The 25,219-nt window shown below is 42.8% G+C and overlaps 1 protein-coding gene across 4 annotated transcripts in view; it reads left to right on the forward strand.

The window, feature by feature from the left end:
• The window catches only part of SLC6A17 (solute carrier family 6 member 17), an 84,307-nt gene that overhangs the window by 21,812 nt on the left and 37,276 nt on the right, over positions 1–25,219 (forward strand). For all 4 annotated transcript variants that reach the window (XM_075853669.1, XM_075853666.1, XM_075853665.1 and 1 more), the window contains exons 3-5: positions 10,495–10,652; positions 14,674–14,800; positions 18,328–18,509. In XM_075853669.1, the coding sequence (XP_075709784.1) occupies positions 10,495–10,652; positions 14,674–14,800; positions 18,328–18,509 (467 nt within the window). The remainder of the gene's footprint in view (positions 1–10,494; positions 10,653–14,673; positions 14,801–18,327; positions 18,510–25,219) is intronic.

A 25,219-nucleotide genomic window follows, 5' to 3' on the forward strand; every position in this document is an offset into this window, starting at 1 on the left:
GCTCCTGGACAGAGCTCTTGATGTCTATGTCCATATCTGGGCAGTGACATTAGGGGAAATTCCTGAAGCGGAATCCCCGAACACATGGGGATTCCCCTTCAGGAGTTGCCGCTGATGTCACTGTCCAGATCTGCCCGGCCCTGAACGGATGCAAAACTTTATGCAAACCGGCCGGGCAAAATGTGATCATAATGTGGTCATAAAATGCTGTTTGGACACACGGCAGGGCTTAGAAGGGAAAGAGCGCCATTTGGCTTTTGGAGCTCAAATTTAGCAGGAATGGTTTGCGGAGACCACATCGCATTTGCAAATCCCCTAAGGGACCAAAACACTGAAAACACCAAAAAAGTGACTTCGTTTAGGAAACTACACCCCTTGAAGAATCCATCTAGGGGTGTAGTGAGCATTTTTAACCCACAGGGGTTTCATAGATTTTATTAGAATTGGGCAGTGAAGATAAAAAAAATAATTTTTTTCCAATAAGACGTAGTTTAGCTCAAAATTTTTCATTTTCTCAACAAATAAAGGAATAGAAGAACCCCAACATTTGTAAAGCAACTTCTCTGGAATACGGCAATACCCCATTTGTGGTCATAAACTGCAGTTTGGGCACATGGCAAGGATCAGAACAGAAGGCTTTTGGAGCACAGATTTTGCTGGATTGGTTTCTTGACACCATGTCACTTTTGCAAAGCTCCTAAGGTACCAGTACAGTGGAAACTCCCCAAAAGTGATTCGATTCACGAAACTACACCCATTGAGGAATTCATCTAGGGGTGTAGTGAGCATTTTGACCCCACAGGTGTTTCATATATTTTATTAGAATTGGGCAGTGAAAATAAAAAAAAATCCTTTTTCTTCAATAAGACGTAGTTTTAGCTGAAAATGTTTCATTTTCTCAACAAAGAAATGAAAAAAAGCACCCCAACACTTGTAAAGCAACTTCTCCTGTGTACGGCAATACCACATATGTGGTCATAAACTGCTGTTTGGGCTCAGAGTAGGGCTCAGAAGGGAAGGAGCACCATTTGGCTTTTGGAGTACAGATTTTGCTGGATTGGTTTCTGGGCGCTATGTCGCATTCCCTGTTGCAAAGTCCCTGTGGGAGCAAAACAGTGGATCCCCCCCAGAAGTGACCCCATTTTGGAAACTACACCCCTCAAGGTATTCACCTAGGGGTGTAGTGAGCATATTAACCCCACAGGTGATTGGCAGAAATTGGGATTTTTTCCATAGATATGCCAATATGTGGCGCCCAGCTTGTGCCACTGGAAACACACACCCCAAAAATAGTTAAAAGGGTTCTCCCAGGTATGGCGATGCCATATATGTGGAAGTAAACTGCTGTTTGGGCACGCTGTAGGGTTCAGAAGGGAGGTAGCGCCATTTGGCTTTTGGAGCGTGGATTTTGCTTGTAGTAGTTTTGTTCGGAGTCTTACTGGTGTGTCCGTTTATAATGTGGGGGTACATGTAAGCCGGGCGGAGTATATAAAGGGCATAGTCAGGTGGTATAATAATGGGGTAAAAAAAACCAATAACACGATCCATAGATGTGTGTTACGCTGTGATCAATCCTTTCTGCACAGGCCGGTGTCGCACTAATAAATGGTCCTTCCTTATTCCCCTTTTGGTCCACACTCGGGATCTTTGCAGTTTGAGGAATTTTGCTGGGAAGTGTTGTCCTGGTATAATACGGGCACCGTCGCTTCCAGCGGATATGTTTGGGCCCTCCCCTTCCTGGTTCCCTAATTTTAGGTCCTTGATAATTCGCCACTTGAAACAGAAGAAATGTTCCCCTCGGGCCGGCACAACTGCATATTTCTATTTCCTGGCTTATTGGAGCCTTAACTAATTTTATTTGTTCATAGACGTAGTGGTATGACGGCTGTTTTTTTTTGCGGGACGAGCTGTAGTTTTTATTGGTACCATTTTGGGGTACATGCGATTTTTTGATCACTTGTTATCCTTTTTTTTTTTGGGAGGCAAGGTGACTAAAAAAATATGGCAGAATTGCTGTTTTTTGATTATTTTTATACAGCGTTCACCACGCGTTATAAATTACATGTTACCTTTATTCTGCAGGTCAGTCCGATTCCGGTGATAACTAATTTATAGCACTTTTTATGTTTTCCAACTTTTTGCACAATAAAATAACTTTTGTAAAGAGAATGTATTTTTTCTGTCGCCAAGTTGTGAGAGCCATAACGGTTTTAATTTTTTCGTCGACGGAGCTGTATGAGGGCTTGTTTTTAGCAAGACGAGTTATAGTTTTTATAGGCACCATTTTTGGGTACATGCGACTTTTTGATCACTTTTTATTTCAATTTTTGGAAGACAAAGTGACCAAAAAATAGCAATTATGTCAGTATTTTTTCGTTTGTTTTTTTTATGGTGTTCACTAAGCGGAATAAATAACATAATATTTTTATAGTTAAGGTCGTTACGGTCGCAGCGATACCAAATATGTATGGCTTTATTATTTTTTTCAATAATAAATGACATGATAAGGGAAAAAGGGCAATTGTGTTTTATTTTATTACTTGAAACTTTTTTTGTATGTTTTACAACTGTTATTTTTACTTTTTTGACACTTTTTTTTTTACACTTTTATTTAGTCCCACTAGGGGACTTGAATGTCCAACTGTTTGTTTGATGTTCTAATAAATTGCACTACCTGTCCAGCAAGCCACGCGTAATCTCGCGAGATTACGAGGTGAACGAGATTTTGTTTCCCTTGCTGGAAATCTCACAGAAAAGATTCAGAAGTGTCAGGATTCTGAATACACATGATGTCCAGGCTGGAGGTCATATGTATTCATTATCAGGACACTTGTGTATGTGGCTGCACATCGTTCTAGTAAGAACGTGATGCTGCTGTGTAAATGAATGGAGAGGAGTGCATGATGCTGATTGGTCACTGATTCGTCAGCATCATACACTTCTATTCACAACGCCCAGTTAGTAAAACAAGTAAACACGCCCAGTTAAAAACACAATACACGCCCAGTTGGACATACAAAAAAAAAACACGCCCAGTTGCCCATTTCAAAGCTCATTTGCATATATATAAAATAGCTCATAACTTGGCCAAAAATGAATGTTTTTTAAAAAAAACAACTTTACTGTTATCTACATTGCAGCGCCGATCACATGCAATAGGAGATAGGGATTTGAGAATCTGGTGACAGAGACTCCTTAACTTATCCCTCACTGGCCGCTGCTATAAAAAGTTCATTGGCGTTATCCCCTCTCCTAAACTCCTCCTCCGGCTGTAAATAACGGTTTGCAAACATTTTGCGCCTTTTATCGTAATACTCCGGTGTCCCTTTGTGCGCACACATCAGAAGAGGACATCAATGCACAAGCGCAGGGTTTTTTGTGCTGGGGGAAGGCGAGGAGTTGTCAATCAAAAGTAAGGAGGTGAGGTAAACTCGGAAAGACTTGAGGAATGAAGATTTGACTCTTTTCAAACGAAGATCTGACTCTTTTCTGCTCATTAGCATAAGGTGTGGGAACACTAAAAAGCTGAAGACTAAAGCCATAGAGCCGACTAAGAAGACAATTATAGGTTATATAGAAATTATTTTTCACCCACTACCACCAGGTATTGATGGTTTAATAGGTGAAAAGCTGGTGACAGTTTCCCTTTTTAGAATAATCATATATTTTGTTTTGAATCCACATAAAAGCACATAAAAAGATACAGAATCACAGTTCAGCCGTAACATTAAATCCACTGACAGGTGAAGTGAATAACATTGATTATCTTGTGACAATGGCACCTGTCAAGGGGTGGGATGTATTAGCCAACATGTGACAGTCAGTTCTTGAAGTTGACAGTTGGAAGCAGGAAAAATAGGCAAGCGTAGGGATCTGAGCGACTTTGACCAGGGACAAATGTGGTGGCTAGACAACTGGGTCAGAGCGTCCCCAACACGGCAAGTCTTGTGGGCTGTTCCTGATATACAGTGGTTACTACATACCAAAGTAAGGACAACCAATGAAACCAAAGTGGTTCAAGCAAGGACAACCAATGAAAAGGCTCCTTTCTGTTTTGGCGGCACAAGGGGGATCTGCCCAATATTAGTTAGGGTATTGAAGGGAATCTTCCAGTGACTTCATACTGGCCTATCTGACAGCAGCATGAAGTAGGAACAGACATGCTGATTTCAGCGGTTTGTCACTTATGTCTGATAGTTTAGTGATTTTTGCGAACAGTACATTTAGAACGTTGCAGTGCTCACATTGTGCTGGGAGGAAAGAATCTGGTGTATTCAGGAGCTGCCGCTCACCCCACCTAGCCACTGATGACGGACAGCTTTCCCCCTATTAGGCTGAGTTGACACTGGGCGGATACGCTGCATAAAGTTACACAGCCTATCCGCCACAGGGAATTGCAGGCAAAAAAAACGGTGAAAACTGCAGCCTCATCCTAGGAGACTTCTGCAGCCCGTGATTGGCTGCAGCTGCGGTCACATGGGATGAAAGAAGATCCCAGTAGGCTGGCCCTCTGATGTCATCCAGGCTGGCCTACTGGGATGACGTTTCATCCAATGTGATCGCCACTACAGCCTGTGATTAACTGCAGCGGTCACATGGGATGAAATGTCATCCCAGGAGGCCAGCCTGTAGGAAGAAACACAGACTTTTGTGTACGTATAATATATATATTTTTATTTCTGAGTTGTGTTTTTGCGGCGGAAACGCAAAAAACTGCTATTTGTTGCTGGTTTTTCCTCCCCGTTGAATTCAATGGAGAAAACCCACAACAAATAAGCAGCCTTTACGCAAACACAATTGACTTGCTGCAGAATAAAATTCCGCACCGCATGTCAATTTCTGAGCGTTTTTTCAGTATTTCCGCATCGTGTGGTTGAGATTTGTTTTATCTCATCCAAGTTGCTGCTACTGTATTCCGTTGCGGAAAATCCGCAGTATTTACGCAACGTGTGAACTGACCCTTACTGTGCATAGAGAGAAAACTATCGATTATTGATGGCTGGGCGGAAGGAACAGCAGCTCATGAAGACGCAGACTGCTTCCTCCAATGGGAAAGCTGCAATTTTCTAAATGTACTGTAAGTTCACAAAAATCACAAAATTATCAGACATAAGTAACAAACCACTATTTTATGAGAGAGGGCAGTATAAAGTCACTGATCGGTTTCCCTTTAATGTTATGACTGAGAGGTGTACAATAATAATGATATTGTGTTTGCTATGTTCATCACTTGAGATGTGGATCCATTGTGCCGCAGTTGGTTTGAAGCAGGCTAATCTAGGTGCTCTGAGAGCCTGTCTACGTCGAGTCACACAGAGCATCGAGGAGGACAGCTATTTGGGAGCATTAAACTCGGTGGGAAACCACTATGGAGGCATTATACTGGGTGTGGAGGGCATCTATGGGGCATTATACTGTCGGGCAGCTATGGGAGGCATTATACCTTGTGGGGGCACCTATGGGGCATTATACTGTGTGGGGAGGCACTATAGGGGCATTATACTGTGTGGGGAGGCACTATAGGGGCATTATACTGTGTGGGGGGAACTTTGGGGCATTATACTGTGTGGGGAGGCACTACAGTATAGAGGCATTATATACTGTGTGGGGGCAGCTATGGGGGCATTATACTTTGTGCAGGGCACTATGGGGCATTATACTGTGTAAAGGGCACTGTGGGGCATTATACTGTATGAGGGCACTATGGGGCATTATACTGTGTAGAGGGCACTATGGGGCATATTACTGTGTGAGGGCCAATATGGGGCCATTTTGTGGGGTCAGTGTCGTAGTATATGATATACAGTAGTATACAGCAGGCTCAGGGGATATACATTAATTCAATGGTGTGGCATGCAAATAGGAGATGTGGCATTTGAATCAGGCGTGGCATGTAAAAAGGAGCGTGGTCTAAATGATTAATTAATCATAATCAATAAATCATGATTTTTATTTAGGTTACAATTGCCCAGCCCTACTCAACGTACAGTTATGTTGCGGTGATGGCTCAGGCAATAGTGACCGCAACATCTAAGAAGTTTAATAGAGGTGGGGGCTCCCCCGCGACGTGATTGTCGAGTGCCGATGGCTGTCATACCAACCGCGGGTCGTCTAGCATAGGACTCCAGACCTGCCATATCTATATTCCTATTAGGTTGTGTAGAAGGCAATAATGCTTTGGCATACTAAGTGTATCAAAGCATTATAGAAGCGATCAGAAGATCGCATTGTGAGGTCCCCTCTATTTAAAATGATTAAATACAGTTTAAGAAAGTTAACCCCTTAGTGACCAGCCCATTTTAGATCCTAATGACCAAGCTATATTATTCGTTTTTCTATAGTCGCATTCAAAGAGCTATAACGTTTTTATTTTTTCGTCTACATAGCTGTATGAGGACTTGTTTTTTGCGGGATTAGTTGTACTTTTTAATAGCACCATTTTTGGGTACATATAATTTTTTTATAAACTTTTATTAACTTTTCTTGGGGGGATTATAAAAAAAACCTGAAATTCCGCCATTGTTCTATGCGTTTTTAAATTGACGCCGTTCACTGTGCGGTGTAAACAACATGTTACCTTTATTCTATGGGTCGGTACGATTACGGCGATACCACATATGTAGAGGTTTTTTATGTTTTACGACTTTTGCACAATAAAAACACTTTTGAACTAAAATTATTTGCTTTTGCATCGTCGCTTTCCAAGAGCTGTAATTTTTTTATTTTTCCATCAATGTAGTGATTTTTTGGGCTTGTTTTCTGCGAGACGAGACGTAGTTTTGATTGGTACTATTTTGGGGTGCATGGCACTTATTGATTCATTTTTATTATGACTTTTTTGGGGGGCAATAGAAAAAAATTGCAATTTTGCCATTGTTTTTTGCTTTTTTTTTTTACGGTGTTCACCTTGCGGTTTAAATTACATATTAACTTTATTAATGGAGTCATTACGGTCGCGGCGATACCATATATGTGTACTTTTATTTATTTTTTACACTTTTACTAAATAAAACCACTTTTTATGGAAAAAAATGGTTTTATTTATTTTTTTTACTGTAATTTTTATTAATAATCTTTATTTCACATTTATTATTTATTTTATTAGTCCCACTAGGGGACTTTACTGTGCGATCTTCAGATCGCTGCTATAATGCTTTGGTATACTTCCTATACCAGAGCATTATTGCCTGTCAGTGTAAATATGACAGGCAATCTATTAGGACGTGCGTCCGGCGCGTCCTAACAGGCATATGTCCAGGGCAGACCTGGGGGCTTTTATCAAGCCCCCGGCTGCCATGACACCCCATCGGAGACCCGCGATTGCATTTGCGGGCCGCCAATGGGTGACAGAGGGAGCTCACTCCCTCTGTAAACAAAGTTAAATGCCGTGGTCGCTATTGACGGCGGCATTTAACGGGTTAAACGGCCGCGATCAAAGTAAACTTCGATCGCGAGCGTTGGAGCAGGAGCTCAGCTGTCATCAGACAGCTGAGCCCCGGCTCCAGCCTGCACGGGAGACCCGTGCAGGACTTAGACTAGGCTCACGTGAAAAGGCGTCAGCCTAGCCTAAGGCCCCTTAGTGACTCACGTGAAAAGGCGTATTGGTGGTCACTAAGGGGTTAATGAAGGAAAATAGAATAAAACAATATTTCCCATAAAAAGTGGTTTTATTTTCAAAAGTGTTTAAAATATAAAAATATACATGTATGTTGTCGCTGCGATTGTAACGACCCATATACTAAAGTGAACATTTTATTTTAAATGCAGTTAAAACTTCACAAAGTTGAAAAAGTTTGTGATTAATTTAACCCCACAAAATGTTTTTTTGTTTTTTTAAAATTAATCAATAATTTATATGTACCCCAAAATGGTTGTATTATATAATACGTCTCGTTCTGGAAATAAATGGCTACTTTAATAGAAAAATAAAAAAATGATGACTCTAGGAATGCGGCAACAAAAAAAAAATATTTTTTTACCTTGAAATTTGCTTTTATAGTGCAAAAGTAGTAAAACATAAAAAAGATACATATTTGGTATGTCCTTAATTGTACCGACCCATAAAATAAAGGGAACATGTTATTTATACTGCACAGTGAATGGAATAAATTTAAAACAAAAATAATAGCGGAATTGCTGTTTTTTCCATTCCCCAAAAAAAGCTAATAAAAGTTCATTAACAATCTTTATGGACCCGAAAATGTTTCTATTAAATAATATCACTTTTCTCACAAAAAATAAGCCCTCATTCAGTTACATCAACGAAAAAATAAAAAAGTTTTTTCGATTTTGGAATGCAACGATGAAAAAAACAAAAGAGATGCTTCGTCCTGAAGAACCAAAATAGGCCGGTCCTAAAGGGATTAAAGCCCATCACCATTTTACCCTGGTGCAGCGAAAATGTGTTCTATCAAGTGATGAATCACGTCACCATCTGGCAGTATTACTGACGAACTTGAGTTGGTGGGATTCCAAGGGAACGCTTCGTGTCTGGATTAGTTCTAGGCGTACAGTTTAGAAGAGGAGGAATAATGGTCTGGGCTGTTTTTTTAATGCTTTTGGCACCCATAGCTCCAGTGAAGGTGTTAATAAACTAATTGTAAAATGCCTTATAAAGTGTTAATATCTAAAGTACAGTCCTTATTATTATTAATGTATCTACCTACTGTATATGTAGAATGTTACAGATTATGTATCATTTTTCACATTTGCCTATTTTAGATTAAACTGTCTGTTTTCTAGCCTGGATTAGTACGGCACTCTAAACCTATGTAGATGCTCAGTGGAAGCATTCTACAATCCGCTATATATAGTATAAAATGTCCACGGCACAATGATTATGATGGCAAATTATGGATTTCAATTTTATTTCTCACAAGTCAATCAAAAATGTACATATTCAGATATGTCATCCAATAATGGTAGGGTACACAACAAGACGTTATGGTTTGTCCCGGACATTTATCAGGTTCTATGTGTATAAAAATAGTACAACCATTAATCATCAAAAACATACATACATCCACCGTATATGTTGTCAAAAGGAGAGTAACTGCATAGGTAGAGTAGCCTGGCTATTCTACGTAAGCAGAAACTCTACTTTTGATGCACTTTGTTTAATTAGATACAGCGTTATTCCTAAAGAGGTATTCCAACCCACCAAAGACATTTATATTATATCCACTGGATATGCCATAAATGTCTGATAGATACGGGTCCCACCTCTAGGACCCTCACCTATGTCGAGAACGCGGGAGAATGAATAGAGAGGGGGCCACACATTTGCGCAGCTCTCTCCATTCCCTTCTATGGAAGTTACAGAGATGGGAACAACGTCTATGGTATATTCTGTGTATATGTCTTAAATGTCTGAGTTGACAATAACCATTTGACTTGTATATTTTCAATTGATAAGTTTATCCCTCTAGGTATGCATTTGATTCGTCTGTTTACATTACAGGACTATTGCTTGTAAAACCATCCACAGACAACAATATGATACTAGTGTGTTGTCTATATGACCACATTATGATGATTGGTGAATTATTATAATTTTTTTTATTTTTTTATTTTTTGCAACATTGAAGTATATCTAGTGTATGTATGTATATATATATATATATATATATATATGTTTTGGTTGATTAATGGCTGTACTAATTTTTGTAAACAGATAGCATTTGAAAAAGGCACGAGATAGACTGAAACAATGTGTTTTGTTATATACCATTATTGGATGACGTATCTGAATTTGTATGTTTTTTTATTGAACCCTTGTGACAAATGAAGTGAAAATCCGTAATATTTCATCGTAATCAGTGTGCCGTGGATTTTTGTTACCAGATTTATCAGTAGGCCAGGGCTAGACTACGACTTCAGACAGGTGTATCTGAGTGAGGAGGTGCTTTTCTAAAAAATCTAAATACTAAAGTAAAACTTTTTATAACTATCAGGGTTGTCAGCTTTACTATCGGTCTACGATAAAATCTGCATGTCCTATGCTCCTGCCAGACAAAACTACAGACCTGCTTGGTTCAGCATGTAGGTTGGGTCCTCCTGGATTCTGTTTTGTAGGCAGGAACTTGGGTCCAGATCTACAAAGCCCTTTCTATTGCTGTTACTTCAATTCAACTGTCCCACACTTCTAACACTTGTTTTACACTAATCTCACCAAAAATAACGCAGAACGTCTGTGAGAACAATACTTCAGATTCAAATGCACCTCAATTATTAACACAACTGGAATATCTCAAGACAACTTGTGTTTTGGTGTAGTAGTACATGCTTTTTGAGGAGGTCATATGAGGGTTCTTTGTTAGTATCAGATGTTTCCATATTCTACACTTATTTATACTGTACCTATTGTATTTACGTTGTAAGACCAAAATGAGGATTTTTTTTTTTTAATAATGCAAATTTTTGTAGTTTTATTTTTGCTTTGTTTGACCTTTAATTTCACTCTTGTTCTTATGAGTTTATTCTTTATTACCACAGGAGCATACATGATCCCCTACCTGATCTTACTGGTTTTGATTGGCATCCCTCTCTTCTTCCTTGAACTGGCTGTGGGGCAGAGAATTCGTAGAGGTAGCATCGGAGTATGGAATTACATATGTCCCCGGCTTGGAGGAATTGGCTATGCTAGCTGTGTTGTAAGCATTGGCTTTAAATAGTTATGTTTCACTATGTTGGGTTCACACATCCAGATAATGGTGTGGTACAGAGGCGTAGCTAGATTCTCCTGCACCCGGGGGAAAGATTCAGCTTGGCGCCCCCCCAAACTCTTTCCCGACATATTCCTTCCCGCTCACCATGTTTGCTTTTTCAACTAATCAATGTGGTGTAACTTTTTTTTTCACTTTTATTTTAATATAGCCATTTGTACATTTTACAAGCAGTATAGTTCTATGTGCGATCCTTGTTTCGCGAATCCGTGATATGCAGCCGTATAAATGGCAACGGATGTCTTAGGCCTTAGGCCTCATGCCCACTTCAGTTTTTTTCATCAGGGGGTTATCCGTTGTTTGAACTGATAGCACCCTGACACATTCATTTCAATGGGTCCATGCACACTTCCGTTGTTTTAACGGAACCGTGTCGCCGTTCCATCAAAAATAGGGCAGGTCCTACACCTGCCCGTTTTTGACGGAACAGTCTCGGCCTTTGCATTGATTTGGTCTGTGAAACAACGGACTGCACACGGAAGCCATCCGTGTGCGGTCCGTGATTCACGGAAACGTCATTAGCGGCAGTACAACGGCCCTCACCCCTCACCCCACACATAATATTTACAGTCAAATCCCCCCTCCCACACAAAAACGATTTATAAACACACACACGCACACACACACACTGTATACACACACACACACACACACACACACACACACTGTATACACACACACTGTATACACACTCACACTGTATGTATACACACACACTGTATACACACATATATATATATATATATACATACATACACACTGTATATACACACACACTGTATACACACATATATATATATATATATATACATACATACACACACACTGTATATACACACACACTGTATGTATATATATATATACACACACACACACACACACACACACACACACACACACACACACACACACACACACACACACAGCTGTACTTATCAGTCCGGAGCTCCGTGGAGGGATCTTCATGTTGTCAGCAGTCACACGTTGCAGGCAGGAGGAGAGCTGTGTGTGAGGCTGGGTTCACACGACCTATTTTCAGACGTAAACGAGGAGTATTATTCCTCGTTTTACGTCTGAAAATAAGGCTACAATACGTCGGCAAACATCTGCCCATTCATCTGAATGGGTTTGCCGACGTACTGTGCAGACAACCTGTCAAACGACGACGCGTAAAAATACAGCCTCGTCAAAAGAAGTGCAGGACATTTCTTTGGACGTTTTTGGAGCCGTTTTCTCATAGACTCCAATGAAAACAGCTCCAAAAACGGATGTAAAAAACGCCGCGAAAAACATGAGTTGCTCAAAAAACGTCTGAAAATCAGGGGCTGTTTTCCCTTGAAAACAGCTCCGTATTTTCAGACGTTTTTGGTCACTACGTGTGCACATACCCTAAGACTGCTCTTCCCCAGCCCTCTCTTCCTCCATCCTCCCTGCCTGTCTGCTGGCTGTGGCTGAACACTTCAATGGTGTTCTCCTCACAGGCAGAGTGTATGACCGGCTGCATTATATGACGTCACATGTGACGTATAATGCAGCCGCCCGGAGCACACACGCTCTGCCTGTGCAGGAGAACATTGTGCATGAGGGTATGTTCACACGGCAGCGTCCGTAACGGCTGAAATTACAGGGACGTTTTCAGGAGAAAACATCCCCGTAATTTCAGCCGTAACGGCATGTGCAGGCGCTTGAACGCCGCGTCCATTACGGACGTAATTTGCGCTGCTTTTCATTGGAGTCAATGAATAACGGCTCCAATTACGCCCCAAGAAGTCACTGGTCACTTCTTTGACGCGGGCGTCTATTTACGCGCCGTAAGTTTGACAGCGGCACGTAAATATATGCCTCGTGTGAACAGACAAACGTCAGCCCATTGCTTTCAATGGGCAGATGTTTGTCAACGCTATTGAGGAGCATTTTTTGGACGTAATTCGGGGCAAAAACGCCCGAATTACGTCCGTGATTAGTGTGTGTGAACATACCCTTACATTTACACAGCTCTCACTCCTGTCCCATGGGCTGCCCATGGCACTAAATGTCTATGGGTGTACCGTCCGGAGGGCACATGCCTCCACTCCCCATGTTGGCGCCCCCCTTCCTTCCCTTGTAGTTGCGCCCGGGGCACATGCCCCGCCTGCCCCCCCTCCCCCTAGCTACGTCCCTGGTGTGGTATGTAACTGCATCGCCATGATAACTTATTAATACATGTGGTTTTGCTAGTTTTGGCTGTGTCCTAGTACAATTTTTTCTTAGTACCTAGAACTAGATTTATGTAAAACAATAATCATGGTACCATAAATGCATTTTTCCAGTGTACTGTTCTTGCTCCATTTTCTCCATTGAAATCATTCAGTTAAATTTGCCACAAAAACACAAAGAATAAGAGACACGCAGGACCCGCTGTCACTGAACCTGTCAGTTCCGCTGACCTGATGAATTCAGGTCTTAGCACAAGATACAACTGCTCTGTATACAGGATACAAAGCAGCTGTATCTCAAAAAGTAAAAATAATCTTTAATAAAAAATAATTAGAAAGTTGCACCAATCACACTGATACACTATATATATATATATATATATATATATATATATATATATATATATATATATATAAAAATTCGTTTTCAAAGGTGTACATAGCCTTTAATGATTCTCTCGGCTCACGTTTATTAGTGGATTGGGATATACCCGAGAAACTGACACACCAGTGAAGGATTTGCTAGAGAGCCATAAATAAGAAGCTCTGTACTCTTTACAAATTAACCATTAGACAACAAGGAGCTCACATGGGCTCTCTACTGTATGTCACTGAGCTTAATATCCAAATTTCCCAAGGTTTACTGCTGGTTATTTTATCATTGCATTTGCATTCTATTTCTATGGATGTCATCCTAAAAAACAAAAGGGCCAGGTGTTCGAAGACGTAATAAGCAGAGGAAGTGTCCAGTTTGCGCAACATTTGTTGGTGTGGGCATAAAAGGGTGTGGTTATGCAAATAGGGACTGTGGTGAGGAATTGCATTATTTCTCGACTGCACATTTATGCAGCAACAACAACAAAAAATTATTATGGAATTCGAGGTACTGGTTGCAAACAGGTTTAAACAGTTTATTAGCAAATAAAACTATAAAAACATATTTTATATTCCATCTATTCACTAATAGTAATAGTTACGAAAATGTAAGCATGTATTCCAGGGGCAATGCTGGTGTCTTAAAAAAATTCATAAGAACTACCCCACTATGCCCTTCCCCCCCAAAAAAAATATATCTATATTAATAATGAGACAACTTTGATAACACATGATGATCTTACACTGGCTCAGCCCAAAACCTGTATCCGTAGAAGATTTGCTCCCAAATAAAGTGAAAGGGTTTGAAGACTTTCTGAATGCACTGCAGGTTCCCTCCACTCAAATCTATGGAAGTTAGGGAAACAGACATAGTACATATTTTATCTCCATCTTTTCATTTGATTTGAGGATGGAAAACTACATGGTGTGTTACCAATTATTATTTTCATTAATAATAACTTAGATGTCTACTATTTTTGGGATTCATATAATAGTTGTTCATTTTGGGACTGAATGTAAAGCTATTAGTAAAAATATTAATAGATTTTTATTATACAGATGTATCATATTTTTGTTTCAAACATTAAAAACCTTGGATAACGCGTAACAAAATAGTTAAAAGAGCAACTGACATCTGAAACAGCAGACTATTAAATTAAAAACGGGCAACACGAGGCCTTTGATCTATTTTAAGCCTAGAAATTCGCTGTCCTGATGGTCCTTGTGCAAGATGAACAAGATTTTTTTTTCGATTGCTGAAAAATTCCATGTATTCATTGGGGTAATTACACAATGTGAGTACATGTAATTACATTTGGCATGGCAGAGATGTTTCAATGAACTTGATATAATCACGATTCTTCTCACATTTTTCTTAGGTTTGCTTCTTTGTCGGTCTTTACTATAATGTTATCATTGGATGGAGCATATTTTACTTCTTTCAATCCTTCCAGTATCCCCTGCCTTGGAATGAATGTCCAAGTGTGAAAAATGGATCTGTAAAAAGTAAGTTGCTCCTAATTTGAAGATACATTTCACATTGCTATTTATGAGGATGTACAGCAGGACAACACTCCAGACTTTGTAAGACTTTTCAATTTATTCCCTGTTAAGCATGTTCGGGCAGATATTTTTAATACTGTCTTAAAATAAACAGTATAAAACTAGACCGGACAGGCAAAAGAAGCATTACATTTATCACAGTGGGGCATGTTGTATGCAGTGTTCCCTATAAGGTGCCCGGCTGCGCGGCCGCTCACCTTCCACGGTCCGCCCGCTCACTAAAGTTTAAAGTCCGGGCTCCGGTGCTAGTGACAGCCACATTCACTTGTATGTGCGTCCTCAGGATGCAAATACAAATGAATACTAAAGGCTGCAGGTCACGTTAAACCTGCAGGCTATAATGCGCTGGGAGTCGCGCAGGCCGGCGTGATGACGTCACATCACGCCGGTCTGCGAATTCGTCCCGCCGGAGAGGCAGTGTAACGCTCCGTCTGTCGCGGGAACGGGGCAAGGTAAGTAAAATCTTTTTTTTTTTTAAGGAGCTGTGGGTGAGGGGGGCTGTGTAGCGCTATATACAGGGGGGGATTGTTGTGTAACACTATATACACAAGGGGAGGATGGGGGCTGTGTAGCAATATATACACAAGGGGAGTAGCGGGGCAGAGTAGCACTATATACATAAGGGGAGGAGGGGGCTGTGTAGCACTATATACAAGGGGAGGAGGGGGCTGTGTAGCACTATATACAAGGGTTGAGGGGGCTGTGTAGCGCTATATACAGGGGGGAATTGCTGTGTAGCGCTATATAAAAAAGATGCGGGGGCTGTGTAGCGCTATATACAAGGGGAGGGGGGCTGTGCAGCGCTAGATGCACAAGGGGAGAGGGGGTCTGTGTAGCTCTATATACAAGGGGAGAGGGGGGCTGTGTGGCACTTTATACAAGGAGAGAGGGGGGCTGTGTAGCACTATATACAAGGGGAGGGGGCGGCTGTGTAGCATGATATATAAGGGGAGGGGGGCTGTGTAGCACGATATACAAGGGGAGGGGGGCTGTGTAGCACAATATACAAGGGGAGAGGGGGCTGTGTAGCACTATATACAAGGGGAGAGGGGTGCTGTGTAGCACTATATACAAGGGGAGAAGGGGCTGTGTAGCACTATATACAAACGGAGATGGGGGCTGTGTAGCACTATTTACAAGGCGAGAGGGGGGCTGTGTAGCACTATATACAAGGGGAGAGGGGGGCTGTGTAGCACTATATACAAGGGGAGAGGGGGGCTGTGTAGCACTATTTACAAGGGGAGAGGGGGGCTGTGTAGCACTATATACAAGGGGAGAGGGGGGCTGTGTAGCACTATTTACAAGGGGAGAGGGGAGCTGTGTAGCACTATATACAAGGGGAGAGGGGGGCTGTGTAGCACTATATACAGGGGGAATTGCTGTGTAGCACTGTATACAAGGGACTGTGTAGCACTGTATACAAGGGGGCTGCGTGACACTATATATACAAAGGGGGCTGTGTGGCACTATCTACACAAGGGGCTGTTTGGCACTATCTACACACGGGGGCTGTGTGGCACTATACACAAGGGGCTGTGTGGCACTATCTACACAAGGGGGCTGTGTGGTACTATCTACACAAGGGGGCTGTGTGGTACTATCTGCACAAGGGGGCTTTGTGGCACTATCTACACAAGGGGGCTGTGTGACACTATCTACACAAGGGGGCTGTGTGGCACTATCTACACAAGGGGGCTGTGTGGCACTATCTACACAAGGGGGCTGTGTGGCACTATGTACACAAGGGATCTGTGTGGCACTGTCTACAGGGAGGTAGCACTATCTACAGGGGGGACTGTGGCACGATTTACAGGGTGGTCTGTGTGGCATGATCTACAAGGGGGTCTGTGTGGCAGGATCTACAGGGGGGTCTGTGTGGCAGGATCTACAGGGGGGTCTGTGTGGCAGGATCTACAGGGGGGTCTGTGTGGCAGGATCTACAGGGGGGTCTGTGTGGCGCTATCTATAGGGACAGTGGTGTAATGAGGGATTCTTTCATTGATGCCTATAATTGGTGTTTATAACTGTCTATTTTGCTGGTGGACTTGTAATATTATAGTATTTAAAAAAGTTATTAAAACTAATTTAAAATACGTTTTCTTATTCTCTTATTTAGTACGCTATATCAGCGTTTACTGGGGGTATTACTGTTGGTCATCAGATCGCCCACCATTGATGGAGACTTGCCCTGCTCCCTAACTAGCCCGCTCAGGAGCTGCCAAGACTTAGAGGGAACATTGGTTGCATGATAAATTTCATGCACCTTGCTAGACAAGTTAGGCACTTTTTTCTTCTTTATGCTACTACCTCTTGGTTGGCTTACTTTAGACCAATATTATGTGCCGAAATGTTTACACAATTTTAGATCACTTTGGAACATTTTTAGCCATGCCCTTTTCACTAAGCCATGCCCCTTATCTAGACAACTTTCAAAACTGTCTAGTGAGGCGCAAAAAGTGTCTAAAACGCATAATAAATCCGGAGCAAGGTGTGTACGCCATTTATTTGGGCGCAAATTAAGCAAGAATTCTGCCACATTTAGCTTACTAAATTTCCCCCATTAGATTTTCTTACATAAGGAAGCTTATCCGATTTAATAAATATTTCAACATTCACTTTCATTTACACATTCGAAAGTATATTTTTCTATTGATAATGTTACATATTTCACTACTAACCTTGAGAAGGTGCCCTAAATAAAAAAAATTTGAAAGCAGATGACAGTAAGGGCTAATTTACATAGCTGTATTATGGCTCATCCATGAGCCAAATAGTTAGACCCAAGAACGGAATCAGATCCCATCCTCTGAGATTCCCACAGGCTTTGGGAAAGGCATTCCTGACAGGGTTGCCAAACCAGCAGGAAAACTGGAAAATCATAATATTATAAGTAGAATATGTCTATGGCTTGGAGTATTGATATGAGCACATTAGCAGCATGTACCTTAAAAATTATGATTACAATCCCAATAATCTCGACAGCTCTTCCAACTTTTTTTTTTAATGTATACTGGGGAAAAAAAGCCCTATATTTTTACGGACTGTCCAGGAACATTCAGGAGGTTGGCAGCCCTCTCTTCTGATCTCAAACGATGGGATCCAATCCTGTTCTTGGCTCTAAATATAGGGTACTACTTCCGTGTGCATGAACCCTAATGCCTCATGCACACGACTGTGTGCGCTGGCCGGGTCCCGTCAGTTATTCGTGGAAGGATAGGTCAAGTCCTATCTTTCCGTGGATAGGAGAATCGGGTCAGTTTTTACGGACCCGATTCACCTTCAGAAGTTAAAGGGTCCATGAAAACTATCGGGTTCCACTTGGATGCCGTTAAAAACGGCTTCAGTGGCACATCGGTCGTGTGCAACTGGCCTAAGAAAGTGTCTAGAAAATTAAAATGCCTGTTTAGTTGTATGACTAAATGAAGTGGCAGCTAATAAAATGCTGATACCACTATTTTTGTGTTCTACAGTGGTGGAAGAGGAATGTGAGAAAAGCTCAGCTACAACATACTTCTGGTACCGGGAAACTCTCGATATTTCAAACTCAATATCAGAAGGAGGAGGCCTTAACTGGAGGATGACCTTATGTCTATTATGTGCATGGTGTATTGTGGGATTGGCTATGATTAAAGGCATACAGTCATCAGGCAAGGTGAAGTATATAATATAGTTGTTGGCTATTATTTATGCAGTGAATAAAAGTTGGTAGATTATGAGGAAATAAATTATTCTCACTAGTTATAGTATTTACTTCCGAGCAAAATGTAATGGGTTTTAGTTCTATGCAAATGAAGTGTAAAACATTTTTTTTCCTTTAGGACAATCCCTCCCTGTCTTCTCTACATATGCCCTATCATTACATGGTCAACCATTTATTTCCCATTCATTTGCAGCAGACGCTGTAGGGGAAGTGAATAGCTAGATGTAATTTTCCCCATCGAAAACATCTCATTGTTGGGGCGACCCATGTAGATTAACTCATCGGTGGGCTTGCTTCTATTTAATGGGTTATCTTCGTGAGATCATTGCAGAATATAGAGTTCTGCAACTTTCTAATATGTTTTATATTTCAATTCATCCGCTATTTTACCATCTCTGTTTGATGTCAGTGGATAAAAACATTCTTGTTTATGTTTAGGGGTGCCGTAAAGCTCAGATCTAGATTACATTGTATTCAGTTTGAGCAGAGGCGTAGCTAGGTTCTCCAGCACCCGGGGCAAAGATTCAGTTTGGCGCCCCCCCACCTCTTTCCCGACATCTCCTTCCCCCTCGTCGTGTTTGTTTTCTCTACCAATCAATGACGTGTCATTTCTTTTCCACATTTCTTTTTATGTAACTCGAGCTTAAAAACATTTGTACATTTTACAAGCAATATAGTTCCTATACACAACACCAGAACCAAGCTCAATACATATATACAGCACCAGCACAAATACAGCTCAATTTAGTGCAACCCCTGTCGTATAGGTATGTACGGCGTAAAACTACAGCTCCCAGCATGGCCCGAACAGTGGTAAGGATATGCTGGGAGTTGCTGTTCCACAAAAAAGAAATCATATCATAATCATCTCGCTGCAGATCATACAGTGACTACAGTGCTAAATTAGAGGGAGAATAAACATTTACATTAAGTGACGTCTCAGATTCTAGTTCTTTTTCTCCATCCGGTCCAGACCTCTATGATGAGTTCTCCCGGTCACAGCCCATTTCTGCAGTTTGCCACTCAGATGTCTGTAGCTTCTCACTTTTCCAACATTTTTACACCTATAAATAAATATAAAGTTCTCATTATACCACACACTACGCCCCTAAATATAATAGCGCCATACACTGCACCTCTAATTATAATAGCACCATACACCATGTCCCACACACACACACTGTTCCCCCTGTAGATAGTGTCTGCCATAGAGCCCCCTGTAGATAGGGCCCCCATATAGCCCACCCCTGTATATAGCCCCTCTGTAGATATAGCCCAGCCCTGTAGATATAGCCCACCCTGTAGATAGTGCTCCACATATAGTCCACCCCTGATATAGTGCCCCACATATAGTCCACCCCTGTATATAGTGCTCCACAGATAACCCACCCCTGTAGATATAGCCCAACCCTATATATAGTGCTCCATAGATAGCTCACCCCTGTTTATAGACCCCCTGTAGATATAGCCCACCACTGTATATAGTGCTCCATAGATAGCCCACCCCTGTATATAGTGCTCCATAGATAGCCCACCCTGTATATAGCCCCCTGTAGATATAGCCCACCCCTGTATATAGTGCTCCATAGATAGCCCATCCCTGTATATAGCCCCCCTGTAGATATAGCCCACCCCTGTATATAGCTCCCCTTTAGATATAGTCCACCCCCGTATATGGTGCTCCATAGATAGCCCAACCCAGTATATAGCCTCCCCTGTAGATAAAGCCCCCCCTGTAGATAAAGCCCCCCCGTAGATAAAGCCCCCCCCCGTGTAGATAAAGCCCCCCCCGTGTAGATAAAGCCCCCCCCCCGTGTAGATAAAGCCCCCCGTGTAGATAAAGCCCCCCCGTGTAGATAAAGCCCCTGTGTAGATAAAGCCCCCGTGTAGATAAAGCCCCCCTTGTAGATAAAGCCCCCCTTGTAGATAAAGCCCCCCTTGTAGATAAATCCCCCCGTAGATAAAGTCTCCCCGGAGAAAAAGCCCCCCCGTGGAAAAAGCCCCCCATAGATAAAGTCCCCACCGTAGATAAAGCCCCCCCCCCCGTAGATAATGCCTCACACTTTTTATTACAATAAAATAAACAATTTAAACTCACCTTAATCCCGCTCCCACACCGTCCGGCAGCCATGGAGACCTCCTCTCTTCTGCGCAGGGCTCTTGGGGGTTGAACGAAGCGTCTATGAAAGGCGCTGATTGGCTGGGCAGGATGACTTTCCCTGTCACTCAGCTCCTTTCATCGACGGAAGCGCGATAGCGCTTCTCTGGTACAAAGGAGCTGAATAGCCGGGAACGGAACGTATCCGGCTATTCATTGCTTCTAATTGTAGATGTGTCTGTATTGTGTTGTACACAGGTACAATTATAGTGCAGGTGGCGTTGGTGCCCACCTATAAGTTGCGCCCGGGGCACATGCCCCACCTGCCCCCCCTTCCTACGCCCCTGAGTTTGAGCTATATGCATTAGCACAAATCCCTGTCTTCATAGTGTGCTACAATGTATCAATGTAAGTAAAAAAATGAAGTCCATATTGTTTTGCTCACACAGGATTTCCTACACTGAATACAATTATATCCACTTCCAATGCCATCCTAACTGCTTTGGTTCTCAACCCCTTCCTAACGCCAACATATTAATATGACACAGTAAGCAGGTCATTACAACGCAATGTAACCTACTAATGGGAGCCAGCTGTATTGAACCCATTAGATGGAATGCCCAATAGGGATATAAACAAAGGTATGGAGCTTCCGAAATTAGTCGAAGTCGAAATTAGCTGCATCCTTAAAGGGAATGTGTCACCATTTTAATCAAGTTAAGCTGACAATACAATACTTTGTAGGATACTTAAAACTCAGCTTGACTATAAAATATTACAGAAAGACCTAGATGAGCTGGCAGCATGGGCAATAACATGGCAGATGAAATTTAATGTTGATAAATATAAAGTAATGCACTTAGGACGCAATAATAGCATTAATTCATATACATTAAATGCAATAAAATCGGGGATAACGGAACAAGAGAAGGACCTGGGTATTCTGGTAACAAATAACCTAAGCAGCAGCACTCAATGTCAGGCAGCAGCTGCAAAAGCGAATAGGATCTTGTGTATAAAAAGAGAGATAAAACCCGTGATTCAAATGTCATGTTACCGCTCTATAAATCTCTTTTAAGGCCACACGAGGGCGTAGCTAAAGGCTCATGGGCCCGGGTGCAAGAATTCAACTTGGGCCCCCCTACCCCTCCCCAACACCACCATCACCAGACCCCTGCACGCGCTTATGCCCAGCCACCTTGCACAACAGCCCCATAGTATAATGCCCCCACACAGTATAATGCTCCCATAGCTGCCCCCACACAGTATAAAGCCCCCATAACTGCCCCATATGGTATAATGCCTCCCATAACTGCCCCATACGTATAATGCTCCCCATATCAGCACCCACAGTATAATGCCCCACATAGCTGCTCCCATACAGTATAGTGCCCCCATATCAGCCCCCATACAGTATGATGTCCCCCATATCATCTCCCCATACAGTATAATGTCCCCCCATATCAGCTCAATGCCCCCCATATCAGCTCCCCATACAGTATAATGCCCCCATACAGTATAATGCCCCTCCATATCATCTCCCCATACAGTATAAGGCCCCCCATCTCAGCCCCCCATACAGTATAATGCCCCCATATCAGCTCCCCATATAGTATAATGCCGCTCTATATCAGCTCCCGATACAGTATAATGCCCCTCTATATCAGCTCCCGATACAATATAATGCCCCCATATGAGCTTCCCATACAGTATAATGCCCCACATGTGAGCTTCCCATACAGTATAATGCCCCCATATGAGCTCCCAATACAGTATAGTGCCCCTCCATATCAGCTCCCCATACAGTATAATGCCCCCCATATCAGCCCCCATACAGTATAATGCTCCCCATACAGTATAATGCCCCTCCATATCAGCTCCCCAAACAGTTTAATGCCCCCCATATCAGCCCCCATACAGTATAATGACCCCATATCAGCTTCCCATACAGTATAATGCCCTGCATACAGTACAATGCCCCCATATCAGCCCCCATACAGTATAATGCCCCCATATAAGCTCCCCATACAGTATAATACCCCCAATATCAGCCCCCCATACAGTATAATGCCCCCGCCATATCAGACCCCCATTCAGTATAATGTCCCCCGCCATATCAGCCCCCATACAGTATAATTCCCCCCCATATCAACCCCATACAGTATAATTCCCCCATATCAGCCCCCCATGCAGTATAATGCCCTCCACCTTATCAGCCCCCATGCTATATCAGCCCCCATTCAGTATAATGCCCCCCACCATATCAGCCCCCCATTCAGTATAATGCCGCCCCGCCATATCAGCCCCCCATACAGTATTATGTCCCCCCCGCCATATCAGCCCCCCCATACAGTATTATGTCCCCCCCGCCATATCAGCTCCCCATACACTATAATGCCCCCCGCCATATCAGCCCCCCCATACAGTATTATGCCCCCCCGCCATATCAGCCCCCCATACAGTATAATGCCCCCGCCATATCAGCCCCCCATTCAGTATAATGCCCCCGCCATATCAGCCTCCCATACATTATAATGCCCCCATATGTGCATAATAGAAAAATAACATAATTACTTGCCTAGCTCCGTTCCCACGCCGGGTGGAGGATCCTTCGCCTCCTCCGGTGTGTGCTATGAGTGACTCGGCGCAGACACATGATGTCGCTACATCCCGCTTGCCTGCGTCGAGCCGCTCAGGGCACAGTGAATGCTGGAGCAAGGAACCGTCAGCTCCTTGCCCCAGCGATGATTATAAACCGGGACCGCGGTTAGAGTGACTCGCGTCCCCCCCGGAGGTCTTCACACGACCCCCCAGGGGGGCGCGACCCACAGTTTGTAATGTATTGTGTTGTATTGTGTGGTTTTTCGGTGGAGAGAGGAGGGGGGGGGCTGTAATTTATCGGGCCCACCCCTCTCCACCGCAAACACAGACAGCACAATACAACACAATACATTACAAGACAACACCATACAACACAATACATTACAATACAGACTCTGCAGCTCACCTGGAGTCCTCCACACCGGCTCTTCCACGCTGGCTGGAACGCCCCTCACGTGACGTCACGGGCACATGGTACACTAAGTACCATGTGACGGTAACCAGGAAGTGCCGGCTTCACGGCACAGAAAATTTATTTAATCAGCATGCTGTATGGCAATGGGGGCCCCATGGGCCCATCAGGCTTAGGGGCCCGGTCGCAACTGCAAACCCTATAGCTACGCCACTGAGGCCACACCTTGAATATGGAATTCGGTTTTGGGCTCCACATTGTAAAAAGGACATAGGGGAACTGGAGAGGGTTTGAAAAGTGGGCAACTAGATCATTAAATGGGATGGGTGGTGTCGCTTACATTGAAAGGCTAGAAAAATTAGGCTTGTTCAGCTTATAAAAAAGAAGTCTTAGAGGTGATCTTATTAACATGTATAAATATATGTGTAGTCAATACAGAGAACTAGCACATGTTCGGTTCTTTCCAAGGACTCTACAAAGGACCAGGGGACGCCCATTGCGTATGGAAGAAAGACGTTTCAGACATCAACATAGGAAAGGGTTCTTTACAGTTAGAGTAGTCAAACTATGGAATGCCCTACCCCAAGAGGTAGTAAAGGCAGATTCTATGTCAGTGTCACGTAGGGTTCGTGGACCCACTGGGCCGTACCGCCTTGGCGGTATGGCAGCTGGCCAATAGTGGTCTATAGTTTCTATAGGGTACCTGTGGCAGCTCGGACAGCAGCAAGGCAGGCTTGGCAGGAACTAGGCAGCAGGTAGACGTCAGGCGTGGAGAAGCAGGACAGGCATGGTATACAGCATGGCTACAGCTAAGCACGACACTAGATCAGGATACAGGTTACAGGATACAGGAACAGGAAACACTGGGAGCAGGAAACACTAGGGGACCATTTGCAAGACAGACTAGGAATACAACAACAAAGCTCAGGCGTGGGAGGATGGGGCTGGGACCTTCTTATAGCCCAGGGTGCTCTGGACCAATTAGCTCAATCACCAACATGCTTGCGCTCTGGCTTCTCAAGTCTGGACTGAGCTCGTGAGCGCACTCTGGTGGTCACTGTGGAGCAGGACGGCCATATGTGCAGACCTCTCTTGAGAGAAGGGCGTCGACTGGAAGGAAGGAGTTCATGTGTGTTTTGAAGGTTGGGTGGCGCTTGTGTTACCATGCCAGACCACACCTCCTGCTGCTCTGTCCTATAAATTGCTTTCTCAAATTTGTAGAATTCTTTTTTTATTATACATGGAGCAAGGCATTAGATAGCATGACATAGAATTCATCGTCAGCAGCCCTTGTCTCTAGCACTATATCACATGCAAGGATTATAATATAACCCCATTTATTTATTTACCACTGCTTATATGAACCCAACATTTTCACAGCGCTGTACAAATATTGTCACTATTTATAAAAGTCCCTGTCCCCTATGGGGCTCACAGTCTAATTGTTCTATCTCAGACAAACACAAGGAACAATTTCATAGGAAGCTAATAAATCTAGCAGATGTTGCCCTTCGTCAGATTTGAACTAAATACCCGCAGCGCTGCAAGAAA

The sequence above is a fragment of the Rhinoderma darwinii genome, chromosome 2 (assembly GCF_050947455.1).
Source record: "Rhinoderma darwinii isolate aRhiDar2 chromosome 2, aRhiDar2.hap1, whole genome shotgun sequence".
NCBI lineage: Eukaryota > Metazoa > Chordata > Amphibia > Anura > Rhinodermatidae > Rhinoderma > Rhinoderma darwinii.